This window comes from Montipora foliosa, chromosome 3 (genome assembly GCF_036669935.1).
Source record: "Montipora foliosa isolate CH-2021 chromosome 3, ASM3666993v2, whole genome shotgun sequence".
In the NCBI taxonomy this organism is placed as follows: domain Eukaryota; kingdom Metazoa; phylum Cnidaria; class Anthozoa; order Scleractinia; family Acroporidae; genus Montipora; species Montipora foliosa.
In genome coordinates, this window is record NC_090871.1 from 12,832,296 (window position 1) to 12,857,295 (window position 25,000).

A 25,000-nucleotide genomic window follows, 5' to 3' on the forward strand; every position below is an offset into this window, starting at 1 on the left:
CCACGCATTACAGCGAAGGGTGAAGTGTCCCACCTTGTAAGAGACTTTCAAGTCTCATTTATGTAAGCATTGCTACGGCAAAATTAAAAGGAAATCAAACACAAGAAAATGTTACACTACTGTGGTCTTCGTAATATTTCAGTGAACTATACTAGCCATAACTTGTCTAGCTAGGTGTCATCTAAGTACTTCAGAGATCTAGTTTAAGTAATGATCCGTGTAAGGTGGATAGCAATTTCCTTTGTTATGCGGCAACGGGGCTTTTCCCACATAGGAATGTTATCATTTTTACACAGAGAATGCATAAACCTACAGGAAGGCAGTTAACGCAATAAAATTCATTTACAGCCCACTTTGAAAGGGTGTTTTTTTGTGTTAAAAGATTTTGACCCATTACAAGAGTTGAAAACTAAAGCCAAGAAACGTTTACAATTTTACATGTTCCCCACATGCGATTTCTGTGGAATTCATTTAAACTGAGACCGGATAAAAGATTGAAGATGGTTGGAAAGTAAGGATGAATATAATACTGCTTTTATGAAGTTGTGTTAACTTTTGCTGTTTAAGCCAATCAGAAGTAAGTACGGACAATAGAAAAGTTATCACCTTTTTGCATACCAATTGAATCCCAACATGTTCGTTGCCGTTGTTGCTATCGTTCTTATCTGGACCGTTTCTTAAAATGTGTGGCCAATTCTAGGAAGGGCTTCGTTACAACGGGATGGCGTTCTATATCTACAACCAATTCCTCCTTTTTTTTTTTCCATGTTTGAACATCATGTGTACAAATTATTTGCAAATAAAACGGCTACAACCATTTGCCCACGGGCATTCCACCAGCATTTCCTAAGAGACCTTTGCAAAGAATTAAATACGTAAATATATGAATACAATCTGAGCCATCTAAAAGCCTCCGACAATTTTGAATGCTCGTCTGGAAAATGTTTACAGCACTGACTATTTTCGTAGTTTAAAGTTGGGCCTTGGGACGACCAGCGTGGACAGACTCTATTGCTTCTTTAAAAAGACGTAAGAAAAGATCAACGTTTTCCCCGTAGGAATTATGCCCCATAAAACCAACACGCCACACCTGAAAGAATGAAATTCAGCGACAGCTAATTAACAATTATTCACCGAAGTGGAGATAAATAAACCTTCCCTTTCACCGACGCAGAGGTGAATTGTTCTAGTATACACAAGTCGAATAATCAGCGAATAAAAGTCCTATCTGGCACATGGGAAAAGTCATTGTAGTGCCTGTTGTTATTGGGGTCCTTGGAGCCGTATCAGTCAACTTTAAGGAGTACATGAAGCGAATCGACGTGAATGTGAGGTTGGAAGTGATCCAGAAAACAGCATTGCTGGGGATAGCAAATAATAATAATAATAATAATAATAATAATAATAATAATAATAATAATAATAGATCGTGAAAGCAGTCTATTCATTCAACTGACTTTCCACACATTAGAGACACTGTCTATCTTAAGTCAAGAAGATCGCATTGAATTGCAAATTCCGCATATTCTTTGTAAAATTTGAACTACTGAAAGTTTAGGAGAAACGAAATAATAATAATAATAATAATAATAATAATAATAATAATAAAAGATTTGAAAAAATGAAAGCAATCTTGCTACACATTCGGTACCATTTAAAAACAATTCTTCACTGTACTCTGCGAAACAACGTTAAATGCAGGGGGTTTGTAACGAGCGATGACACACGACGGTGGTTCTTCGTTTTCGTGCCGTCTGTAATGCTTTATTTCCTAGATAACTGAGCCATACTATTGGAAAAATCGCGGAGCGATTTAAACAGCACGGCGTCTTTTTCAAACCGTTTGCAACGATATCGAAAGGCTTTCGATATCGTTGCCGTCGTGTCTACTTGATTCTTCGAGAAAACGTAAGCTCTCCAGTCATTGTTTAGATAATAGGGAGCTTAAGTAGGCGCGTTTTTGAGACGCGGACGGCAACCGGAAGTGTAATGTTTTCCCTTTTAACTTGTCTTCACACAAACACCTTTACATTGCTAAGTATCTTGTCCGCATTAGAGATGATTCGTATAAAAATCTGGGAGACACCACTGTCCTGGCACGCGAAATGTTCTCTTCCGGTTTCCGTCCGGTCTCAAAAACGCGAGTGCTTAAGCTCTCTATTGGCTGGAGGCGCAACGCGGGCGGCTTCAGGTATGCAGCAACTTACCAATCCTACAGTTGGTCCCATTCCACCGACAATTTCCAGCTTGTACCTGTAAAAAGGTATTTTAATTACAAGGATTAGTGCTTTGTACAGGAAAGAAGATGCACATTTCGATAAAACATTAAACGTTTCATTCTCTTTCGGCCATACGTTTTCATGAGATATTCTGGCACAGCTTTCCAGTCTGGAAATCCTTCAGGGATTTTGATGCTTGTTACTGGGTTGCCTATGGGCAAACCCAGTCGAGGTCTTCGTTTAGTTTGTTTGTTTTCTTTTTTTTTTTTTTTTTTTTTTTTTTTCCGTGTCGGTAAAAGTCTTGCCTGTCACTCCCCTGGTAAGTGGTGTCTTTGTGTATAGAGCCTTCTGCGCGTATTTTCTTAGGATCTAGAGGGTAGTGGAACTGCGTAGATTTCTCTGGTGGACACAGTATAGAATCATCAACTTAGCCTGCAATGGCGTCGAAAGTCATGCAACGCGAATGGCGTTTTAGTGGATCCTTAAACAAAATATACCCTTATGGAGCTCAATAATGGAAAGTCAGTTGGATAAACTAGGCATGAATCTCAAAAGCGACAAGTACTGGACTTCAACAACAATCTATCGCCCGTCGAGACGAAATCAAAGTGAGCAGTATTTACCTGAAGTACATGGTAATTTGACACAATTGAGTTTCTTGTCTTCACGCACGCAATGAAATAGGAAGAGGTTTTCCCCTCTAAGAGCAAATATGTTGTTTGTTTCAATAAAATTTTCGCTGGAAAAGGATTCTGCGGTATTTTCTGCCTTTGTGAATTATAATATCATGTTGTGTATTGAATTTTCGAGCTTAAGGTTCAAATGTGATATGGGAGAAGTTTTTTAGTATTGCTCTGTAAGCAGGAAGGGTTCACAGGCCTGTTGGAAGCGTGCTTGAGTTTCAACAAAATGAGCCCCAAAATCAGTGAAAACTTGTGACGCAGATGAATAATAAAGTAGCTGCTATTTCCAAAATGATGGAATTACCTGGTGATAAATAACGTCGTACGCGTCTTGGAGAGTAAATTTTGACTTTGCATAAACAAGAGTTGGGCGATTGTGATCTTTGTTTTGACTTCGCTCATTTCATTGTCAAACTTTATAACACTTGACAGAAAAAGAAACTTACAAAAACCCGGTATCTTGCCATCATTTGACACAGATGCTTCACTGTTTGGCGAGTAAACATGCCGCGGTAACTTAATCACGGCGCCCGCTGAATTCCGGCCACGTCACTTTCGATTTTGCAATTTACTTGAACGTAGCAAAAATCTCCCAAAATGTTTGTCGCTGATCGTAACTTTTTATATTCTATATTCACAGTTCAAAATTAATGTTGTTTTCATGTCGTAAATATTTTATTCTTGATCGACCGTCCGGGAAACTTCCTTCTGCTCTTTCTGAAAACTGTGTATCAATATTTATTCGCTTTTTCATCAATATTTGTTTTGCATAAAGCAAGCTACCAGAATCTGAACCTTGCTGAGTTCGCATTTGTTAGCGTTAATAGTATTTTTGGTCAGATGTTTCTGTTTTTTATGAGGGGTTTATTGTTTTGGGCAGGGCTTGACTTCAGTGAAGTTTACTATTACAAATTTTTCGGATGCTCATAGGGCACACTTGTGGTGAAAAGAAGTTGTGAGGGAACTTGAAAATTATCAACATGTCAGCCCAGAAGCCAATGTTTCTCGCTTCTCTTTTATTTGTTATTCTTCAGAGACTGGAATGCTGTATTTCAATACCACACAATTCAGTGTCTTCTGATTTTCTGTAGCACGTATCACAGGCAAGCCAGTGTATGCTTCACAGAAGCATCTAGTTACCGTTGGTAAGCGATAGGCGTAAACCAAAAAAAGAAAGGAAAAAAAGATAAGAAAAGAAGAAAAGACAGTGAAAAAACACATGCATAACCCCTTTTGGTTGGTAGAACAGCGGTTTTCTTTGAATACTTGATTGGCTTGAAACCAAGAGTCACATTCATAGCCAATCAGAAGTAAGGAACAACAACTTGCTATATAGCACACTCGTTTTCCCGCGCATAAACGCCGGCTACATGCATTTACTGTGCGTTTTGACAGGAAGACCTTAGACAACAATGACCAGAACCAAGGTTGCTGTCAAGCGGTTTTCGTTAAAACAATGGTTTGCTGGGGGTGCTCTGTCTCGCGGGCTCAGAAAACGTGGTTGAGGTCACTGTTTTCGTTTAATAGAGAGTTTAAGAAAAAATGGCGGCTATGGCAACGAAAACGCCACAATATAACATCATTACCATTGGTTAAAAGAGGAAAAATAATCGTTCTGCTCGTGCAGCACGCATTTTAGCATATATTTTTGCGATGTAGTATGTTGCCCAGTATCCGACCTGCACCAGTATCCGACCAGTTAAGAAATAATTTTAATTTTTGAAACGCCCTTATTAGTTCACGGAAAAGGAATCGCACAGAAAGAAAACCCAACATTTAAGATTTGAGATGCAAGTCTTGGCGGGCTTTAAGCTTTAGGAACATTTGCAGAAGGCGCCGTTCTGTTCAGGTGAGTGACATTTTCATGACTAATATTTATGCTTTTCACTGAGCAGTAGAACTATCGCTGTTGAAGAAATAGTCTGTAAATCATGGTGTTTTTGAAGAAACCTTTCCATATTTGCAGTGAGCAATCTCAAAGAATTCAAGTAGTTAGAACATTCTTCAATTCTTCCTGAAATATACTGTTTCCGATCTAGAACAACGGAGACCAGAATCATCAACAAATTTTTCACTAAGCGTGCCCAGTATACGCCCATTTTTTTTTTTGTTTACTGCGCAAAAATCCTTGTATTAGCTGCAGTCGTGATGAATTTCATTTCGTTAACTTAAGTTGATCTGTTGTTGTTGTTAATGCTATTGTGATTCAACTCAATTGCAACTGTCTTCATTGATTTACCGAGCGGAATTATTTTCCGTGTGTTGCTTTCACACCGCACTTTGCATAAATACCGAAAGCAAAAGTTAGAACTGAATTCTCAATTTTTCCACGATGCTTGGTTTGTAAGTCGATTTATATTTTCAAAATTCTAATGCCAAAGTACTTTGCAAGAAAAAAGGGACACAAAAACATTTCGAAGGGGGACTTAACCCATTGACTCCCAGGGGTTCCCCATTGACGAGTAAAATCGTCTGGCGTTAGACAGAGTAAAATACTAATAGGCCTTATCACGGTTTTCGACGCCATCTTGACGGGTAGGCAAAGCGGTCAGAAATTACAGTGTTTGTATGAGAATCCGATAGCAAATAACTTCTTCCAAAATTGAATTTTACACAATTTGTGAATCAAAACGTTAAAATACTAGGTAGAAGATTGTATTCACCAAGTTTGAAGGATGTAGCTTTCCTATAAGTCGCTGATCTATTCTTTTTTAATTTTCCATAGATTAGTCTCAAAATTTTTTTCCCGCGAACTGCGTCCAGACGTTTGTTTACCCAGCCAAATTTACAGACAAATGTGTGGAAAATTCCAAAAATTAACTGAGCGTCTTCTAGCCAAGCTACATACTTCAAACTTGGTGAATACAACCTTCTAACTAATATTTTAACGTTGCGATTCAGAAATTGTGAAAAATTCAATTTTGGAAGAAGTTATTTGCTATCGGATTCTCATACAAACACTGTAATTTCTGACCGCTTTGCCTACCCGTCAAGATGGCGTCGAAAACCGTGATAAGGCCTATTCTATTAAGTCGTTATTAAAAAAACTCTCTCCTCTTTTTTATGCATTTCCGTTTTTATAACACATCACGTAGCCTTTTTATGTCATTTCCGGTAAATATAAAGATCTTGTAACAAGCACTTATCCATTCAACAAACCTGAAGAGGGCTGGTGTTGGCCAGCCGAAATATTGCAACAACGCCTATGTTCACGTTGTCTTGACCAACCTTTGCAGTATATTTTCTATTTTTAAAGTTTTTTTTGGTGTGGTCACGATCTATTTTGATCCAACGTAGAGCAAGTTTTGATCGTACACGGTTTTAAATGAATGCTCAACGAATTCGAAATGTAACCCTCCTCTTTTGTACATTGTGTCTCCGACAAAGCATGTTACTGTCCAGCATGTGATACTTCGTAAAGGGTTTTTAAACGAATGCTCAAGGAAATCTAGCAATCCTGTTTTGTATCCAACAAAGCATGTTTCACTGTTCAACATATGGGCGTGGGAGTGCTCACCTATGGCCCTCCGTTTCATAAACAGGATATCACATATACAGGCCAAGACAAATTCGACATCTGCTCAGTATCACGTTTCCAGCTGAAGCGAGCAATGCTGTGTTGAACAATCCTTTCTACCGACCGTAAAAATGACTTCACAGAAGTAGAGTTTCTCATCTTTCGCTTCTGTTAGAGAGCAAGTTTTGATCGTACACAGTTTTTGCAGTGGTTTAATCCTTAAAAAGTTTTAATTGAATTAAATGTAACCCTCCTCTTTTGTACATTGTGTCTCCGACAAAGCATGTTACTGTCCAGCATGTGATACCTTGTAAAGGGTTTTTAAACGAATGCTCAAGGAAATCTAGCAATCCTGTTTTGTATCCAACAAAGCATGTTTTACTGTTCAACATGCGACAAACTGAAGAGATATATTTGGATAATTATGGGCGTGGGAGTGCTCACCTATGGCCCTCCGTTTCATAAACAGGATATCACATATACAGGCCAAGACAAATTCGACATCTGCTCAGTATCACGTTTCCAGCTGAAGCGAGCAATGCTGTGTTGAACAATCCTTTCTACCGACCGTAAAAATGACTTCACAGAAGCAGAGTTTCCCATCTTTCGCTTCTGTTATTTCTCTGCTGTCAATTGCGTTATATTGTGCCGGGTTTCTACGGGTTGAATTTGAGTTAAGCAAGCACATGAAGAGAATAAATGTTCTCGAGAAGGCTGCTGAGCTTCATTCGTCGACAGAAGGATCCACCCTCTCACGGCCAACAAAGAATTCTCCAGGTAAATTGTTTCTTAGCGCAGTGAATTTTCAAAGCCAGGGCACTAGATGTTGGTCAGCATTGTCGAATTAGCACCGGAGACGATTGTATTGTGGACCTTTCCAAAATATAATAAATCGGGCAAACAGAAAGGTAAAAAGGCTCGGTTTACAACTTGCGTCAAACCCGATACTCAATGTAGTTTAATCCAAACTGAGTGAATTTTAGGTTTGTTCAGTTGTTCAGTTTGTTCAATTTTAGGTTTGTTCAGAATGTCTCAGTAAATCCCATAATTTCATAAATTTAGTTTTTGTGACGTCATCACTTTACCACTCTATTAAGTGATCAAGTGATTAAGTGACCTTAACTACACAAAACGTTTCCAAGCGCGATTTGAAGTTGTCATTTCTCGTTTTCCCATTCCCATTAACTCTGTGATTTATCGTTTTGGCCAAGCGAGTTCTATTAAAACATCTCTGCCTCTGGTTCGGATAGCATCCACATATGATTGGTCTCATGACTCAGGGAGATGCAGCTTAACGAGATTGTTAGCAAGGTAGACAAGGTAGGAAGTGCACTGAAAACTGAGTCGCTTCTTTTTATTTGCCTTTTTTTAAAAAAACAGGCTCATATAAGCTACATAGAAAGAGGCGAAATGCTAATCCAGTCCAGAATGCTACGAAACCAGACATCGACGCAGAAACGATACTGAAAATGAGGCAATTTTTATCCGAAATGAAACCACAACTCTGTCAATGGAAGGGTGCCACGCGCCCGTCAGGGCCTGCAGGCCCTCCCGGTCCACCTGGACCGATGGGAGAGACAGGAGCCCGAGGACGAAGAGGGCAGAAAGGAAAGAACGGGAAGAAGGGAGATCGAGGGATTATGGGATCACCGGGCAAGAACGGGAAGTTTGGACCTAAAGGAATCAAGGGAGACATTGGTCGACCAGGTCTACCCGGAGTTAAAGGAGAGCCTGGTGAATCGATTTCAGCTCCGACAGTTGTTGTTTCTCCTGCGGAGATGACAGTAAACGAAAGCGAATCAGCCTCCTTTCAATGCTCAGTCACAGGAAATCCCGAGCCTACAGTGGTATGGAGTAGAATGATCAATCAGACAGAGGTGAGCCAGTCTGCGGTATCAGAAGCAATGTTGCGTTTCCCGAATTTGAAAGGAAGTGACGCCGGTATTTATCGATGTTCAGCGACGAACCTTTTGGGGAACGCTTCGGCAGAGGTCCAACTGATAGTTAATAGTAAGTATTATTATCTAAAGTTGTCAGACTAATTTAGTTTCCTTTGCTAATAATCGACTGAAAAAAGAAGTTAATGTCATGAAAAGGTTGTTCTTATTCATCGTGGCAAAGTGAGATAAGAAGGTAACTGATAAAGTGATTAAAGAATCTGACCCACCCACTTTACATTGCGCGCCCACGTTATTTCAGGGTGTCCGAAACTCGGAATTCTGTGACTGTTTGAAGTAATCTGTTTCCATCGGGTATCAAATGGGATATATAATTTTGTTTTTCACGGGAAAACAAGCTACGTTTATTAGAATTTCAGTTTCTATTTTTATTTATGTATGACTCTCTCTTCGCAACATGTTATGGAGTGTAAACGGAAACGTTGTTGAGCCATCTTCTCTTGGAATTGCAGCGAAGATTACCGCAATTGGGAATTTCTACATACACATTGCAAGGAAACACAAACAGCGAACTGGCCGTCGGATCGATATAAATTCTGTCCAAATATTATATGCGTTTCTTCCGCTGTCGGAGGCTGCCGGAACATGAACACAGAGGCAAAGCAAGTCTTCGGGAACATCAGAATAGAATACTCATCTCTGTCCCAATCAGTAAAAAGCCTTCGTTGTTCATTTCGTTTTGTCACTGATAACAAAACTGCGTTTTGTGAAAGGAAGCTTGCGTACGACATTGAGATTTCTGGTCTGGAAAAGTAACTGAGGAGGCAGTGTGGCTCAGTGGTTAGGGCGCTTGCCTTGAGATCCGGAGATCCCGGGTTCAAGACCCGCTCTGACCACTCTTTGAATTTGATCCTGGTAGTCCCTGGTTCAATTTGCCAGCTGCACTTGTAAATAGCCAACTGGTTTGCCGGTGGGTTGGGATTCTTAACAATTGTCGTTGTTCTGTTCCGTCGTTTCGTTGTGTTTCATTGGCCCTGAAAAGCCCCTATGGGGAGCGGTCAATTAAGTATGTATGTAACTGTAGAGGAGCTCAGAGGGATCAGTTTATCTTTAATTTACAGGAAGAAGAAATTGTTGTTGGATTCAATACCCGTTTGCAAACTTGGTAAACTTGAAAAAGAAGAAATTTTAGGAACGTAGAATAAGAGCATTGCATCCAATGCTACTACAAGTGTGTATTGCCGTGCGCTCGCTGACGAATGTTTTTATTTACTTCACTCAGTACCGCTTATCACTACCTCTCGCATCATTTACGAAGACCACGCAAAAAGCGAATTAAACAATCTCGCCCTTTTTGTTTCCATCGCCAACTGCTTGGAAATCAAATAAATATAGGTTGCTTGCTTACAAAGGTCCAGTTAAAAGTTCAAACAACCAGGTACCACGCGTGTAAACTGTCTTTTGCTCTTGAATTTAGTACAAACGCATTTCCATGCTTCATAGAAAAGTGCGCGAAATAGCAAGGTAGCCTGCAGTTTTTCTCATCAAAATTCATTTAATTTCACAGAATATTCTCCCCCGACGATCTTCAAAACATTCGTTATTTCCATGACAAAGTTTTGTTCGACTTTTTCTCTTAAGCGATACTTGCCCATTTATGGAAGTAGACGCTCCAAATTCCCGGATAACAACAACATCAACAAAGGCGCGCAATGTTAACTGGGTGGCCCAATGCCCGGCTGCTATTCTATTCGTTAGATTCCGGAAACAAAAAATTGTGGTTTTAAAGAGCGTTATGACTGGTAGCGAACTTTGTTTCACTGTAACTTCCTTGGACGAAGTTGATGCAACTGTTGTTTACGAGTTTTAATTTTCTGGAATTTATAAATTAATTTAAGGGAATCCATTATTGTTTTTTTTTTTTACTTTCCCACAGCCCGTCCTATTATTTCGCTTCAACCGGGGCCTCTTTACGCCCTTGAGGGAAGTAATGTCACGCTTCCAACTTGTCATGTGACAGGTCAGCCAGCGGCGGTTGTCACCTGGAGTAAGTCGTTTGGTCAGCTGCCGCATGGGAGGGTGGAGAGTAATAGAAGCGTCATAAAACTTCTTGAAGTCCGAAGAAGTGATTCAGCAGACTACTTCTGCAACGCGACGAACACGTTGGGGAAAGCTGCTAAAAGAACTCTCTTGGTTGTGGTATCCCTTCCTCGGTTCACTTTTAAGCCGCCTTCGAAGATTGCTCATTGGATCGGGGGCAACATTACTTTAAACTGCAGCGCTGCTGGGCATCCACCACCAGTCATTACCTGGAAGCGACAAGGTTCTCAAATGCCAGTTGGGCGAAGTCAGCAGATCAATGGCGCCTTAGTTATCAGTGATTTTAGAGAGGAGGATTCAGGAAATTACATTTGTGTTGCTGAAAGTGCAGGGATTTTTACCGCTGAGACAATAACTTCTGTGAAAACTTCCAAAGGTGAGTTAGATTTCGGTTATTATTCAATGAAGTAATTGTTGGTGAAGTGATGCCATTTAAACAGAATTTGTTGACAACCGGGAACAAAAGAAAGGAATAGTCTTGAGCCAGTTTCACTATTAAGAAATATTCTTGTTTTTTTGAGAAAATGGCAGTGATGTATTCATTATTACGAACTTGCATCACAAAAATACATGGAAAGAAAAGCTCCTGAATCAGCTCATTCATCAAGCGAGACAAGAGTTGTATCCAATTACATCAACTATGCAATAGTGGTCCCCAGTACTGAAATTATTCTTTTGCACTTATCATTTCGTGTTAATTACACTTACTAGCCTTGCTGACATGTGAAACACTGAGGGTGATTTTAGCTGTATAACGAGGTTAGCGAGGAAAATTAGCACAAGGATTATTCTCACGGAAATACATTTACTGCCGCCTTACCGTTGCTCATTCAGCATGGATGGGCTTCTAAACTACTGGAAAATTGTCATCCTTTTCGTGTTTTGAGACTAAGCATTAGTTACTGGTGCAGCACACCATTCAGTCACTGACAACGACTGGTTTGTCACCAATGAAACTTTAGCATGATACAGAACGACGAACAACAATCAGTAGGTGTTTTTATGCACATGCTTTCATGGTTTCAGTAACCAACATGTCGGTTGGTTACGCGGGCACCACAGATTTTGTCAGTACTTAACGAGGGATTAATAAAGTTTGACTATGTACTTCACCTTTCTGCATATATAGCGTTAGTTGCAGTGTTGCGCATATCTGTCCCAGCCAACACATAACTGCCCATAGCTTCTTCATTCATCGCCTCCTTCCTTAACAAGGCTCTAACAGGTTTTTCCTATTTCTTTGGACAGTTCGATTAGTAAATGGCGGAGGTTCAAGCGGCCGTGTTGAAGTCTTCTATAATGGTAATTGGGGAACAGTTTGTGATGACGACTGGGACCTCAATGATGCCAACGTGGTTTGTCGCGAGTTGGGATTCTCTCGTGCATACTTTGCTCTTTCTGGAGCAAGATATGGCCCAGGGACTGGTAAGATCTGGATGGATGACGTCAGTTGTAAAGGAACAGAGTCTACATTGTCTCAATGTGCGCACAGAGGTTGGGGAAGTCACAACTGTGGCCACGATGAAGATGCAAGTGTGGTTTGTGTCTAAGACAAGGCGATGAACTTTATGCCTCATGTTCAAACACGCTGTCCATTATCGCAAATTGGGTTTGTATTTGGTAGTGCCACACGTTATCTGTTTCCTGCATTAAACATACCGGTGTTATGTTCTCTAAGCTTAAATTCTCAACACAAGATACGGCTACATCGACACCTCAGGGAAAGCAATGAGGCTAAGACTGGATAAAATCCCGGAAACGAAAGACGACAAAAGCAAATCTCGTCAGTCATCGATAAAAATTAACTGGTCATTGGAATCGCTGAAGTAAGCGATACTGGACCAAGTTATCCAAATTATCCGCCAGCTCGAGGCGCTGGCGCGGCTGGCACAAAGAAAAACCTCTGCTGGCGAAGATGCCACTTCGAAAGAAAATGAATTTGCTTCACTTCATGAAAAGCTTGATAACCCAGGGGCCCGTTTCTCGAAAGTTCCGAAATTTTTTCCGGCCCGAAAAGCCATCTGTGAAATTGCCAACCGCTTGGTTTGGAAAGCCGATCTAGATCTTTTAACACGTTTTCAAGGTACCAAAAAGAAAAATAACTGTGAAGTTTGACAAATTAAATCCTCTCCGTTCTTGAGATACAAAGGGAATTGTGACACCCGAAAATGGTCCGTAAAGTTTCAGGACTTTCGAGAAACGGCCTCCTGGCCTCTGCTACAAACAGAATGGCAAGAATGGCGCTAGGGGTAAAACAACTCAAAAGTTTGAAGAGATCGGGGCTTCTGACCGAGGCTCGATTAATTCAGACTTACTAGCCTCTTTTCCAGGGGCCGGTTCCTGAAAGGAGGAATAAATTATACCAGGTATAACAGTAATTCTAGGGATAAATCTGCTATTCTAGGAATAACTATACCAGGAATAAAAATCGGTTTCCGGAAGCACTATTTATTCTTGGAATAGCTATTCCAGGGATAAGTTTGCTATTCTAGGAATAGATCGTCCATCAAAAGGGGATTCCCACCTGACAAACAGGTTTGGCAGGAAATTGAGTGCAATGCGCGCCGGGTGCCTGTGCTTAAAGCACTGTGAAGAGAGTGAAGGACGAAATTTTTCTGTATCTGAGTAAACATGGATCCGGAAGAGCATAACGGAAACAGTGCCGAAAAAAGAAAAAGGAAACCAAATTTTACTACCAGAGAGTTGACAGTAATTACAGAAAACGTGGAGACATGTACAAATAAAGGCATCTTACAAAACAAGTTTACCGACAACGTGACTAATAAAACCAAAACTGAAACATGGAAAGCCACTACAGAGAAGGTTAATGCCGTTGGTGTAGCCAGCAGAACCATCTACGAAGTAAAACAGAAATGGAAAGGGCTCTTCAGCACGGCTAAGAAGGAGCCAACAAAAAAATGTGCAAAGGAAGACGGGTGGTGGACCGGCACCGGGCGAGCCCTCCGAAACAAGTAAAATGATCATCGAAGTTTATGACAACGCGCCCGGTTTTTCTAAATGTGCATTAAAAAGCCTAAAACGCAGCAGCGGTCTGGCGCGTCTTGCATCAGCAAGACGACCAAACAGCAACATATCGGCCATCTTGTTTTTGCAGATTTATCCCTGGAATAGCGATTTATTACCACCTCGCAAGGTGTAGTAAATTTATCCCAGATTTATTCCCTGAATAGCGCTATTCCTTCTTTCAGGAACAGAATTTATTCCGGGGATAAAGTTATCCCTGGAATAGAGTTATTCCTCCTTCCAGGAACCGGCCCCAGGTCTGAAAGTTGACAAGTTTAGCTGTAAAATAAGCTTATGAGGCTAATCTAAGTTAAAAAGTAAAAGAATAATAAAAAAATAATCATCGCACATAGAGCGGTTTTCAATTGAGTGTCGAAAGTAATCAGCAAATTGCTTTGGTTTTGCGTTTCCTTCACTCAATGATTGATTCAATGTTCTCGCGCCAATTTTTCAACCAATCAGAAGTGAAACCAAAACCAATTGTGGCTCGCGCGTGCACATTTTCCCGCGCTTTGTGTCGGCTACGAGTAATTACTTCTAGTTTTGATTGGTTTACTGGATTGTCTCCAACCTTTTTGATTGGCCAAAGTAATTACTTTGGTTTTGGTTTTACGACAGTCGATTGAAACTCGCTCTATCAGGACAATTACACCAATTGTCTCTAAGAAACACCGAAAAAATTGTTTCAGTTGCTCCCGAGAGACAATTGCTTAACTTGTCCAGTATGTGCGTGGATCAATTCTCACTTTCGTCTTTAACCCACACTTCAAATATATACATCTTTCATTCAATATAATATTAGCTGCCATATTTGTATTTGGTCCTTAGTATATATTTAGTGGGAGAGATCGCGGGTCTTTAAATAACTGAACTTACATCTAAAAACGGTTCGACATTACTCAGTCTTCTCGGATATGACGTATACACTACGGGCGCCATTTTACAACCCTTGCTGGTAACAGTACAAGGCGTGAGTTCCGGGAGGCAACAAACACAGAAGAGGGGGAAACTTGGGCAGATCGCTTGTTTAGATGACCTGTATTTTTGCAAATATCAGATGACGTGGTGATTATCGTAAAGAGAAATATATCATTACACTTAAAAATACTTCAGGGGAAAAATAACAGGGGAAATATTCATGAGAATTATGTATTACTTTTTTTCTCAAATGCCACAATGGCAAGGAAAAACAGAACCATTGATGAAGACGTCTTGGGATAACCAGGGACCATTTTCTCGAAAGTCCCGAAACTTTTCGGGCCTTCTCCGGGTGTCATAATTAAGAACGGAGAGATTTAAGTCCACAAACTTCACTGTCATTTTGCGTTTTGTTAACTTGGCAACATGCTTAAGGACCAGCTTATGAAAGCAAGTGGAAGGTAGTCTCGTAAATGGCTTTCCGGACCCGAAACGTTATCGGGACTTCCGAGAAAAGGGCCCCTGATCCGCAAAGACCTAAAGAGATTGTAGTAGAAAACGATACCAAAGATGAAAGAAGTCTTGTTAAATTACCACACAGAGATAGACTCTTTACCGAGGACACTGGGAACGAGGTATGCTAAAGTAGGATCATATTGAACTTTTAATATTTGCCTCTTATTCCCAAAGTTATATTGAATGGTTGCAATCAAATACAAGTGAGAAATTGAAATAAAACGACGGCAGACAATGCTAAGCCATGACAACCTTTATTTACGACCCAACAGCATTTAGCCATCGACCCAGTGGAGTAAATAGGGTAAATACCACTTGTATCAGTTGTGCCGTAAGTTGAACTACAATTTATGTACAACTATGCTATACATCTGTCTGTGTAAATGCATATTTTAATTCGCATGCAATTTATTGCCCATGCATGCTGCAAATGTCGGAGTTCAACTTCAAAGAGACAAATTACGCAAGAAAGCTTCCCGAAAACATAAACGCCAAATCTGATAACCGAGTGAAAAGCTAATTGTCATAATCCGAGGAATGTTACAAACAATCTGCTATATTTCGGCATTTGCTCAGGATATGAGAGATTTAATCGCCTTTAAAATTGTAAACGTTAGCCTTTGTAAACTATTATTAACCACTAAACCCGTGCTTGTGAAATACATGCTCTACTATTCCCAATTCTTGATGACATACGAGTCTAAAGTTTCGTTGATTATCAATCAGTTGTGAGTGTAGACCCTTCCACAAAATAGGGATGGCATCGGTCATGTTGGTTAAAGTTAGGCAACCTAATGCACAAGGACCTCTAACTGATCTTTTTTTCTAAATCCGCAAATATCGTTAAGACCTGCAGGAGGTACTACGCATCGTAAAAAAAGCAGACTTTTATACAATAAAAAGAGGAAATCTTGAATGCGATTATTGCAAAGAGATGTAGAGTTTGTAGTAATCTACAAATATAAATCTCAGTATTCTCTTATTACATTAATATACATGAACTGCCACGCATGCCTTGCAACAAATATTTTAGGCGTCCCAGTCCGCATGAAACGATCTCTCACCTCTGTCTCGAGAAGGCCAGACACGCAGGGTTCTTACGTTACGTTCAACTGAAATGTGAAATTCATTGTAAAAAAACATCTTTTTGTTAGTATGCTGCATATCGGAGAATACGACCACTTACGCATGCGCTGACGGAATGTTTGAAGAAAAGAGAGAAACGGTGTACCTCAAGACATGGCGCTGGATCGTCGTACCAAAAGAGTCATCCCGGGTTTTCGGCTCGTGCGATCGCTTTTGGACGCAGTTGGCCCTTGGCTGCTTTAGGATACCGACCTTCCTACCGGTACGGCATTGAGGGAGACAACTGTCGGCCCCTAAACCATATGAGACAGATCCTACTCCTACTCACATCTCCAGACCGCCCTTGTCAATTTCGCGTAAGATTTCGATGGCTTAAGTATTCATGGAAAAAGTCATTTTATCTCTCATATGGTAAGCACTGGAGTCGGGGACTGCAAAGTGGCGCCCTGCTTAAGGTAACATACACACATGCATAAACTTTCTGGCATTTCAGATCAGAGCAACTACAAGAGCTAATATCTTCGAGACATAACATTTTTAGCTTAAATACACAGCGTATACGGATAAATAACTAAATATAAAATATTAAACGAAACATTCAATAATTAAAAAGAAATTCGGCTATACAAAATGCGGGCCTGGATTCTTATTAAAACCTGTTAACTCAGCGGTACGGATAAAATCAGGTAGCGCACATATTGCACAACGTAGCTGATAAGCAAGAAAGAGAATTAAGACCATAACTGGTTGTTCTGGGTTTATTGAGGGACAAAATGTTATTTCCTCTACGATCACGACAAGAAGACCGGTGGGAAAACTCGGTTAAATTTCATATACAGTAGCAGGAAATCATTAGACAACAGACCTTTATACAGTAATACGAAGAAATCTTGAATGCGCTTATTGCAAAGAGATGTAGAGTTTGACTTAAGTAATCTGCAAATATAAATGTCAGTATTCTCTCATATACATTTTACCGTTCCGTTGACAAGAAATTACGGAAGGCCAGATTTAATTTTTGCTACGAGGATGACACCAAAAAAAGCTCTACTTTGTCGCCAATTTTCTACCTTATAAACTTGTTCCAACATCAAAAGTCTAAGCTAACAGTACACAACAGGGCTACTTTTTAGTATCTGGCTAGATATTTTCTTGTCACGTTTTCCTCCGGCCGCGCTTCAGCCATTTGATGAGGGACAGTCTCGTGCTTCTCAAGTTGCGGCTCTCGTTCATGCCCGAAAAGAATTCTGGGTAATTCTGCCATTTCATGGCAAGGGAAGACCCCCGATTCTCATTTCATAGGGTTTTTTCGGAAGTACGTCGGGCCAACGAGTCCTACCAGCAAAATATAGCATCCATTGAAATTTTTGGTTTTCAAAACTTGCCCAAATTGAAACGATATATTCATCCCCAGAAAGGCCAGAGAAAGAACTTCACACGTGAACCGCCATGCATGCCTTGCAACAAAGTATTTTAGGCGTCCTAGTCTGCATGAAACCATCTCTCACCTCTGTTTTCTGTCAAAGGCTTGCCTTAACCCACATTTTCAGCTAAGTGATGCCTGCCTGGGGGCTTCTGTAGACGAGAGTGACCCCAAAAATCACTCATAACATGTTAATAAACGTACCAGATATCAGATTTGAGCCACCGTTGACATTTGTCACGTAAATAGATAGATAACTAATGATTATATTTACAGAGCATGTAATTTACAAGAATTATACACCTATTGAGAGATGGTAAATATGGCTGGGAGAAACGCTTGGTGCGCATTATTGGGTTAGCAAACTGACGTTAATTTCTAAGATTATAAGTAATATGGTTCTTCGGTGGCAAAAAAGCGATGAAGCTTGAGCTCGGTATTGAATACTATTGATTCGAAAAATTTATGACATTGCTCGATACGTCTATCCTTCAGCGAATAGACCAATTTCGATATCTTAAAATTCTGTCCGAAAAAAAGGCATCATCTCGAGGCTCTGGGAAATAAACTTATACAACTCCAGGGTCCAAGTTTGGTGCCTTGAGACACTCCAGATGGAACGGCCCCATTCCGAGAAAAAGTCACCTGAAAGCTTTACTCGCTGCCACCTATCCATAAGGAAGTCACAGACCCAACGAGCAACACCGCTAGGAATGCGCAACCCGAGAATCTTGGCAGCCAGAGTTCTGTGATCCACAAGGTCAAAAGCCTTCCTGTAATCTAAGAGCACAACATGCACCGCAGAACCAGTCCCGTCCGTGTGCACCATCGAAATTAGAGCATGAAGAGTTGAAGATTTTGGAATTGCGCCGAATTGGTTAGGATCAACCACCTCCAAGACTGTAGGGCCAATGTATTTGCTAACAACGAACTACTCTGCTAACTTGGACAGAGTCGGAGTTAGGGAGATGGGTCTGATGTGCTTGGTGATGATGTCACAGGTTTTATTTTCATCAGCGGTGAAACGTCAGCATCCTTCCACGACCGAGGAAGCTTCTGCTCGGCGAATGATGAGTTTAGGATATCACAGACCGGGCAAGTTAGAAAGTCAGCATATTCTCTGAGGAGCCAGTTGTTAATGCCATCCGGGCCACCGACCTTTCTCGGATACAGCTCTAAAAGAGCCTTACAGACCTCGATGGGCTGACCATTAAAACTTCAGAGTCGTCCAAAAATGGAGGGAGACACGCAAGCGGGCTATAATCCTGCTTTGACTCAATAAAAGCCGAATTGATCATATTTGCAATGTCTAGATTCGATTGGAGTGCGCCGCGATCCCGTAAAGGTGGAGATGCGAGCGTATATCTTCACCACCAGTAGCTGGAGCCATCCCTGCGATCATCTTGACCTCTCTCCACCACTTGCTGGGTTTGATGGTCTTACTCTTAGCGACTTTGGTTGCATAGTACTTTCCGCGACATAACTTCCGCTCACGATTAGTGATGTTACGAAGGTGTCTGAAACGCTTTGTATCGCCTTGCGCACATGCCTTTTGACGCGACTTGATAAGAACCTTAAACTCAGCAGACACACAGGGAGCATCGTTTACGTGGAGCTTAATGGTCTTGAAAGGCATGATGGTGTCCAGGTCGATCTTTACGAGGTCTTGAAAAAGTTGCAGCTTGCTTTCACAGTCGGGCGAAGAATAAAGAACGGACCAATCTATAGAGCCCTAGCACCTGGCAAGCTCTCATTTACGGATAGGGCGAGTATCCCTTCGAGTGAGAGAACGACGACTACTATTGTTGCGCATGCCCATCAAATTGGGCTCCAGTAAAATTGCAGAATGTTCGGATAGACCAAATGGAGAGACCCAATGTCTGGTCACCCCTAGTTGCAACACGTACAAGCTGCTTACGCTTGAATTGCGTTGGTAGTCGACCGATTTTAAGCCGGTTAAAGTCACCGGCTAGAAGTATGCCACACCCTGGATACCTCCCCTCAATGGTCGTAAGCGAAGAGAAGAGATAATCAACCATGGCTGCATCACTGGCACCAGCAGGATATAACGAGTGGTAAACTGTACCAGAAACAATGCAAGGGAAACCCGTCGGTAGTCGCGTAGGTCTGAGATGAACCCATAGCACCTCCAGCTCAAGATGATATAAAGCGGTCAGGGCCTTGAACTTAACAGTCAGTATTGATGTAGAGACCCAAGCCCCTATGGACGCCGGACTTGCGATTCTTTAGGCACAAGTTATAACCAGGAAGGTGGAGGTGATATTCAGAAGCAGTATCATCATAAACCCAAGTTTCAATGAGGACTTCTTATACGGTGAAGCCAATTGCTGCTTCCGTTTATCACCAAAAAAGTACAAAGAACTAGCAAGCACTTATAATTCAAAGGGTTAAAACGGAATTACATCTAAAAATTGTTCAACATTAGTCTTCTCGAATAGGACTTGTACACTACGGGCCTTGCTAGTGATAGTGCAAGGTGTTAAGAACGCATACGCCGCTCGAGAAGAGTGCATGGAGCTGTGAGTTACCGGAGGCAATAAAGACCGATAAGCACAAAAGTGGCGCTACACGTGTGGCAAGTGGGGAATTTGCCTCACCAACTTTCAACTTTGGAACAACTCAGGGCTGGGCAGCTCGTCTTGATGATGGCAAAACCCCAGGAGACCATCCAGAAACTGCCGAAGACTACTTCTGGTCTATTTACTTTGAAGCGCTACTCCTCGTAATTAATTTAATACTCGACAGATTCATTCAACCTGGATACAAATTGTATTCCCGTTTAGAGTCACTTTTGGTGAACGCAGTTTAGTAACGGGAATGATTTTTCCAAGGATCTTGATTCTGTCTGTGATTTTATTCGCCCTTGTCACACGGCGGCCATATTGTCCCGGGAGACCAAAAAAGCTTTGTTTTACCACGCCAAGCCTCGCAGTGGAAACCATGGGGGTGAGGCTTGGCGTGGTAAAACAAAGCTTTTTTGGTCTCCCGGGACAATATGGCCGCCGTGTGAGAAGGGCGAATGGAGACGAGTTGGCCCGCAATTTGCTGCTGCCACACGGACAGTTACAAAACACAGGTCTCAGGTCTCAAGTCACAGGTGTCTGTTTTAGCAATATAGAAACAAACCTAAACATTCGTTAAATCTAACCTTAGGCCTAAAAACTCTTGTTTAGGTCTAATTAGGCCTAGGGTTAGCTTTAATGAATGTTTAGGTTTTTTCTGTATGGGTAAAACCGGGACCTGTCACCTGAGACCTGTGTTTTGTACTAAAAACGCACAGAGCGCAGCTTGGCACTGAGACAAACCTTGGATTGCACGATGTAGTGGCATATATGAGAAACTCCCCAATGAAGCTATTGATTATTTCTCGTAGTTTATAACCTTGTGAATTTACTTCTTGTTGTACCTGCTACGAATGCTGTGAGTGAGCGCTTGGTCTCTGCTCTTAGAGGGCTCATAACATATCTTAGAACAACTATGTCGCAAGAAAGATTTTAAAATCACTGCAAGATTCTCCACGTTCACAAGAAAATCACTGACAAATAGGCCTTCTGCATGATGACGTCATATGCTCAAAATTCGTTTGCACAGAATTATTCACATCATCTGGACATGCAATACTGTTCCCAAATGGATTTTCTTTACAAGTTTGCGCCTTTCAGTGGGATTTAGCTCAAGCTAAAATTGACAAGTTTTGATTTTCGAATTCGAGGTTTGTTGGTGAAATTAGCTAGTCCGGACGTCATCAAGCATAAGGGCTATTAACCATGGCAGATATTGGAAATAAGTTTGTTTCAGCATTAAATGACAGGCAAAATTCGTTGTCAATAGGCCATTTCCAAGTTCATGTCAGCCTCCTCTTCAAAGCGAGTCTAAGTGCGAACGTTTTGTGATGGCATTAGTTCTACTTTACATATGAATGAAGCCTAATCTTCACAACAAAAACTTCGCACTCACACTCGCTGACATGAACTCGGAAATGGCCTATTAAAGCTAACTTTCTCAAACCGTGTATTGAACACTAAAACAAACTGACAACTGATAATTTCTACGAAAGTATTGAAGTTTGATAAGTTTTTTTTTGCTAAGGTGGAAAAGGCCAATTAAGGTTTTCTTACTTTTTCGTTGAACATGATGAAATGCTGGTGTTTGCCAAATTTTAGCGTTCAGATTGCGCCAGATTGCATCCTTGAGTACTTAAATTTTCAAAATTTCCCAGGAGGAGCGTGCCATTGGAACCCCTAGCTTCTCGTGCCTTCGGAACTCGTTAAGCCTCATTAACACTAGCAAGTTTTCCTCGACAAGTTTTCGTTGACAGTGTAAATGTGAAAATATGACAATTTTTTCCTTGACAAGTGTCCTTGTTCAAAAACTGGCATGCTAGTTTTTGAACAAGGACTCTTGTCAAGGACGAAATTTGCTAGTGTAAATTACTTGTCAAGTATACTTGTCGAAGGAAAATTTGTCATATTTTTCATTTACACTACCAAGGAAAACTTGTCAAGGAAAAACTTTTCAAGGAGAACTTGCTAGTGCGTACAGGAAGGAAAACTTGCTAGTGTAACTGAGGCTTTAATTTATTGGCGCTGTCGCGCCAATATTACACATATTAAACAAAATATTGTGAAATCGCGCGGAATATCGCCTAATACTTAGCCGACGATGCCGTAGGCCGAGCTGGCTAAAATCAGGCGATATTCCGCAAGATTGAGCAGGATAATTGTTTTATTATTCAACACACTGATGACAAAGCACAATTTTCTACGTTTATTGAAAAAAGAAAAAAGCTGGTAAAACTACCATTTTTCTCCGCGGCACACAAAATTACGTATATCGCAGGATATACGTTGAGTACGCACGACGAATATTGAGCGCGCTATGACCATATTTGGACATTGTCACAATGTGTTGAATAGAAATTAACAACTATTCGCCGAAAGCGAAGTGAATATTGGTGAATATTTACCGAGCCTGAGGCGAATAATTGTTTTACTGTAATTTTCAGCGGTGAATATCAAGAAAGTTAAAAACAACGGGCTAAAACAAGATAAAAAGGCACGAAAAGTGCTTGATTGGCTTAGCATTCTTTTAGTATAAATACACAGGTGATTATACAAATCGTGCGCTCTCATTGGCTCGCTCTCTCGGATTATCACCCGTTAATCATCTCGACGGACAAAATGGCTGCCAGTAGTGGTTTTGCCAATGTAAGTGAAGATGATTTCGCGTTGAAATGTTTTTTTTTTTTCTCTTTTTCGAAATAATCACCTGTGTATTTATACTAAAACAATAATTCACCTAAGGCTCAGTGATTATCGGTGAATATTCACCTCGACTTCGTCTCGGTGAATATTCACCGATAATCATTTCGCCTTCGGCGAATAATTGTTAAATATTCACCTCTGAAAATTATACTAACTCTAGTTATGCCCCACCAAGGAAAATTCCCGGCGCTGCCCCTAAGAGGATGAAACTGTCAAAAATGATTTTCAAAATCAAAATGGGGCATGCCACTTGTTCGGATGACATGTACTTTGCACATGTCGGATGACGTAGTAATAATCGTAAAAGTGAAATATGCCATTTCACTGAAAAGACTTTAGGGGAAAAAAGTTACAGGAGAAATGTTAATGAGGTTTGCGTATACTGCTTCCTTTTTTACTAATGCCGCAATGGCGAGGATAACAGGACCAAATATGGAGAAGACTTAAGGGTAACTTAAAGATGTGTTGTATAAAACGATACTCGACAGAAAAAATAAAATCTTGTCAAGCACAAGTGAGAAATAGGAATAAAACGACGGCAGACAATGCCAAAACACAAAGCATGACCGTTCATGACAACCTTTATTTGCGACCGAATAGCATTTAGCCATTGACCAAGTGGATTAAATACCACTAGTATTTGTGCCCCACTATGAACTGCATTGCTATTGTAAAACACTAAGTTGAGCTGCAATTTATATACAATTATGCTACACTTCTGTCTGTGCAAATGCATATTTTAATCTCACATGTAATTTATTGCCCACGCTGCAGATGCCCGGGTTCAACCCAGAGACAAATTACGCAAGAAAACATTGAGAACATCCCGAAAACATTGACAACAAATCTGAAAAACCGAGTGAAATGCGAATTGTTATAATTCGAGGAATGTTACAAACAATCTGCTATATCTCGGCATTTTTTCAGGATATGAGAATTCTAACCGCTTTTGCAAACGTTAGCCTTTTTTTATAAACACTCATTAACCACTAACCCGGGTTTGGAAAAACTTATTCAAATGTTCAAGCTATACCCAACTCTTGTGAAATATGAGACTCGAAGATTTCAAAATGATCAGTTGAGTGTAGACCCTTCCACAAAATAGGGACCGAGCGTCGGGCACCTATAGGTTAAAGTTAGGCAACATTATGCACAAGTACCTCCAAGTGGTCTTTTTTCTAAACCACATAGTTCGTTAAAACCCAGACGAGGTACCACGCATTACAGCGAAGGGTGAAGTGTCCCACCTTGTAAGAGACTTTCAAGTCTCATTTATGTAAGCATTGCTACGGCAAAATTAAAAGGAAATCAAGCACAAGAAAATGTTACACTACTGTGGTCTTCGTAATATTTCAGCGAACTATACTAGCCATAACTTGTCTAGCTAGGTGTCATCTAAGTACTTCAGAGATCTAGTTTAAGTAATGATCCGTGTAAGGTGGATAGCAATTTCCTTTGTTATGCGGCAACGGGGCTTTCCCCACATAGGAATGTTATCATTTTTACACAGAGAATGCATAAACCTACAGGAAGGCAGTTAACGAAATAAAATTCATTTACAGCCCACTTTGAAAGGGTGTTTTTTTGCGTTAAAAGATTTTGACCAATCACAAGAGTTGAAAACAAAAGCCAAGAAACGTTTACAATTTTACATGTTCCCCACATACGATTTCTGTGGAATTCATTTAAACTGAGACCAGATGAAAGATGGAAGATGGTTGGAAAGTAAGGATGAATATAATACTGCTTTTATGAAGTTGTGTTAACTTTTGCTGTTTAAGCCAATCAGAAGTAAGTACAGACAATAGAAAAGTTATCACCTTTTTGCATACCAATTGAATTCCAACATGTTCGTTGCCGTTGTTGCTATCGTTCTTATCTGGACCGTTTCTTAAAATGTGTGGCCAATTCTAGGAAGGGCTTCGTTACAACGGGATGGCGTTCTATATCTACAACCAATTCCTCCTTTTTTTTTTCCATGTTTGAACAGCATGTGTACAAATTATTTGCAAATAAAACGGCTACAACCATTTGCCCTCGGGCATTCCACCAGCATTTCCTAAGAGACCCTTGCAAAGAATTAAATACGTAAATATATGAATACAATCTGAGCCATCTAAAAGCCTCCGACAATGTTGAATGCTCGTCTGGAAAATGTTTACAGCACTGACTATTTTCGTAGTTTAAAGTTGGGCCTTGGGACGACCAGCGTGGACAGACTCTATTGCTTCTTTAAAAAGACGTAAGAAAAGATCAACGTTTTCCCTGTAGGAATTATGCCCCATAAAACCAACACGCCACACCTGAAAGAATGAAATTCAGCGACAGCTA

General features: G+C 40.6%; 2 protein-coding genes and 1 long non-coding RNA gene across 3 annotated transcripts in view; 1 reads left to right on the top strand and 2 right to left on the bottom strand.

Moving 5' to 3' along the window:
- Nucleotides 1-2,961, bottom strand: part of LOC137996792 (uncharacterized) — a 3,631-nt gene extending 670 nt beyond the window's left edge. The window contains exons 1-3 of the long non-coding RNA XR_011122381.1: nt 2,355-2,961; nt 2,208-2,253; nt 1-1,090 (exon numbers count right to left, since the gene is read on the bottom strand). The exon at nt 1-1,090 is cut by the window's left edge and continues 670 nt beyond it. This is a non-coding gene — a long non-coding RNA (uncharacterized lncRNA). The remainder of the gene's footprint in view (nt 1,091-2,207; nt 2,254-2,354) is intronic.
- Nucleotides 2,962-6,473: 3,512 nt separating this feature from the next.
- On the top strand, nt 6,474-15,116 carry LOC137996791 (macrophage receptor MARCO-like). Its single transcript, XM_068842373.1, has 4 exons — nt 6,474-7,196; nt 7,800-8,429; nt 10,254-10,793; nt 11,666-15,116. Exons 1-4 carry the CDS (start codon nt 6,995-6,997, stop codon nt 11,965-11,967), a joined length of 1,674 nt encoding a protein of 557 aa, XP_068698474.1. The 5' UTR covers nt 6,474-6,994; the 3' UTR covers nt 11,968-15,116.
- An 8,118-nt stretch (nt 15,117-23,234) lies between these two features.
- LOC137996809 (alanine--glyoxylate aminotransferase-like) overlaps nt 23,235-25,000 on the bottom strand; it is a 16,977-nt gene continuing 15,211 nt past the window's right edge. Inside the window, exon 10 of the mRNA XM_068842396.1 lies at nt 23,235-24,972. Within this exon, the coding sequence (XP_068698497.1) occupies nt 24,853-24,972 (120 nt within the window). The 3' untranslated portion in view covers nt 23,235-24,852. The remainder of the gene's footprint in view (nt 24,973-25,000) is intronic.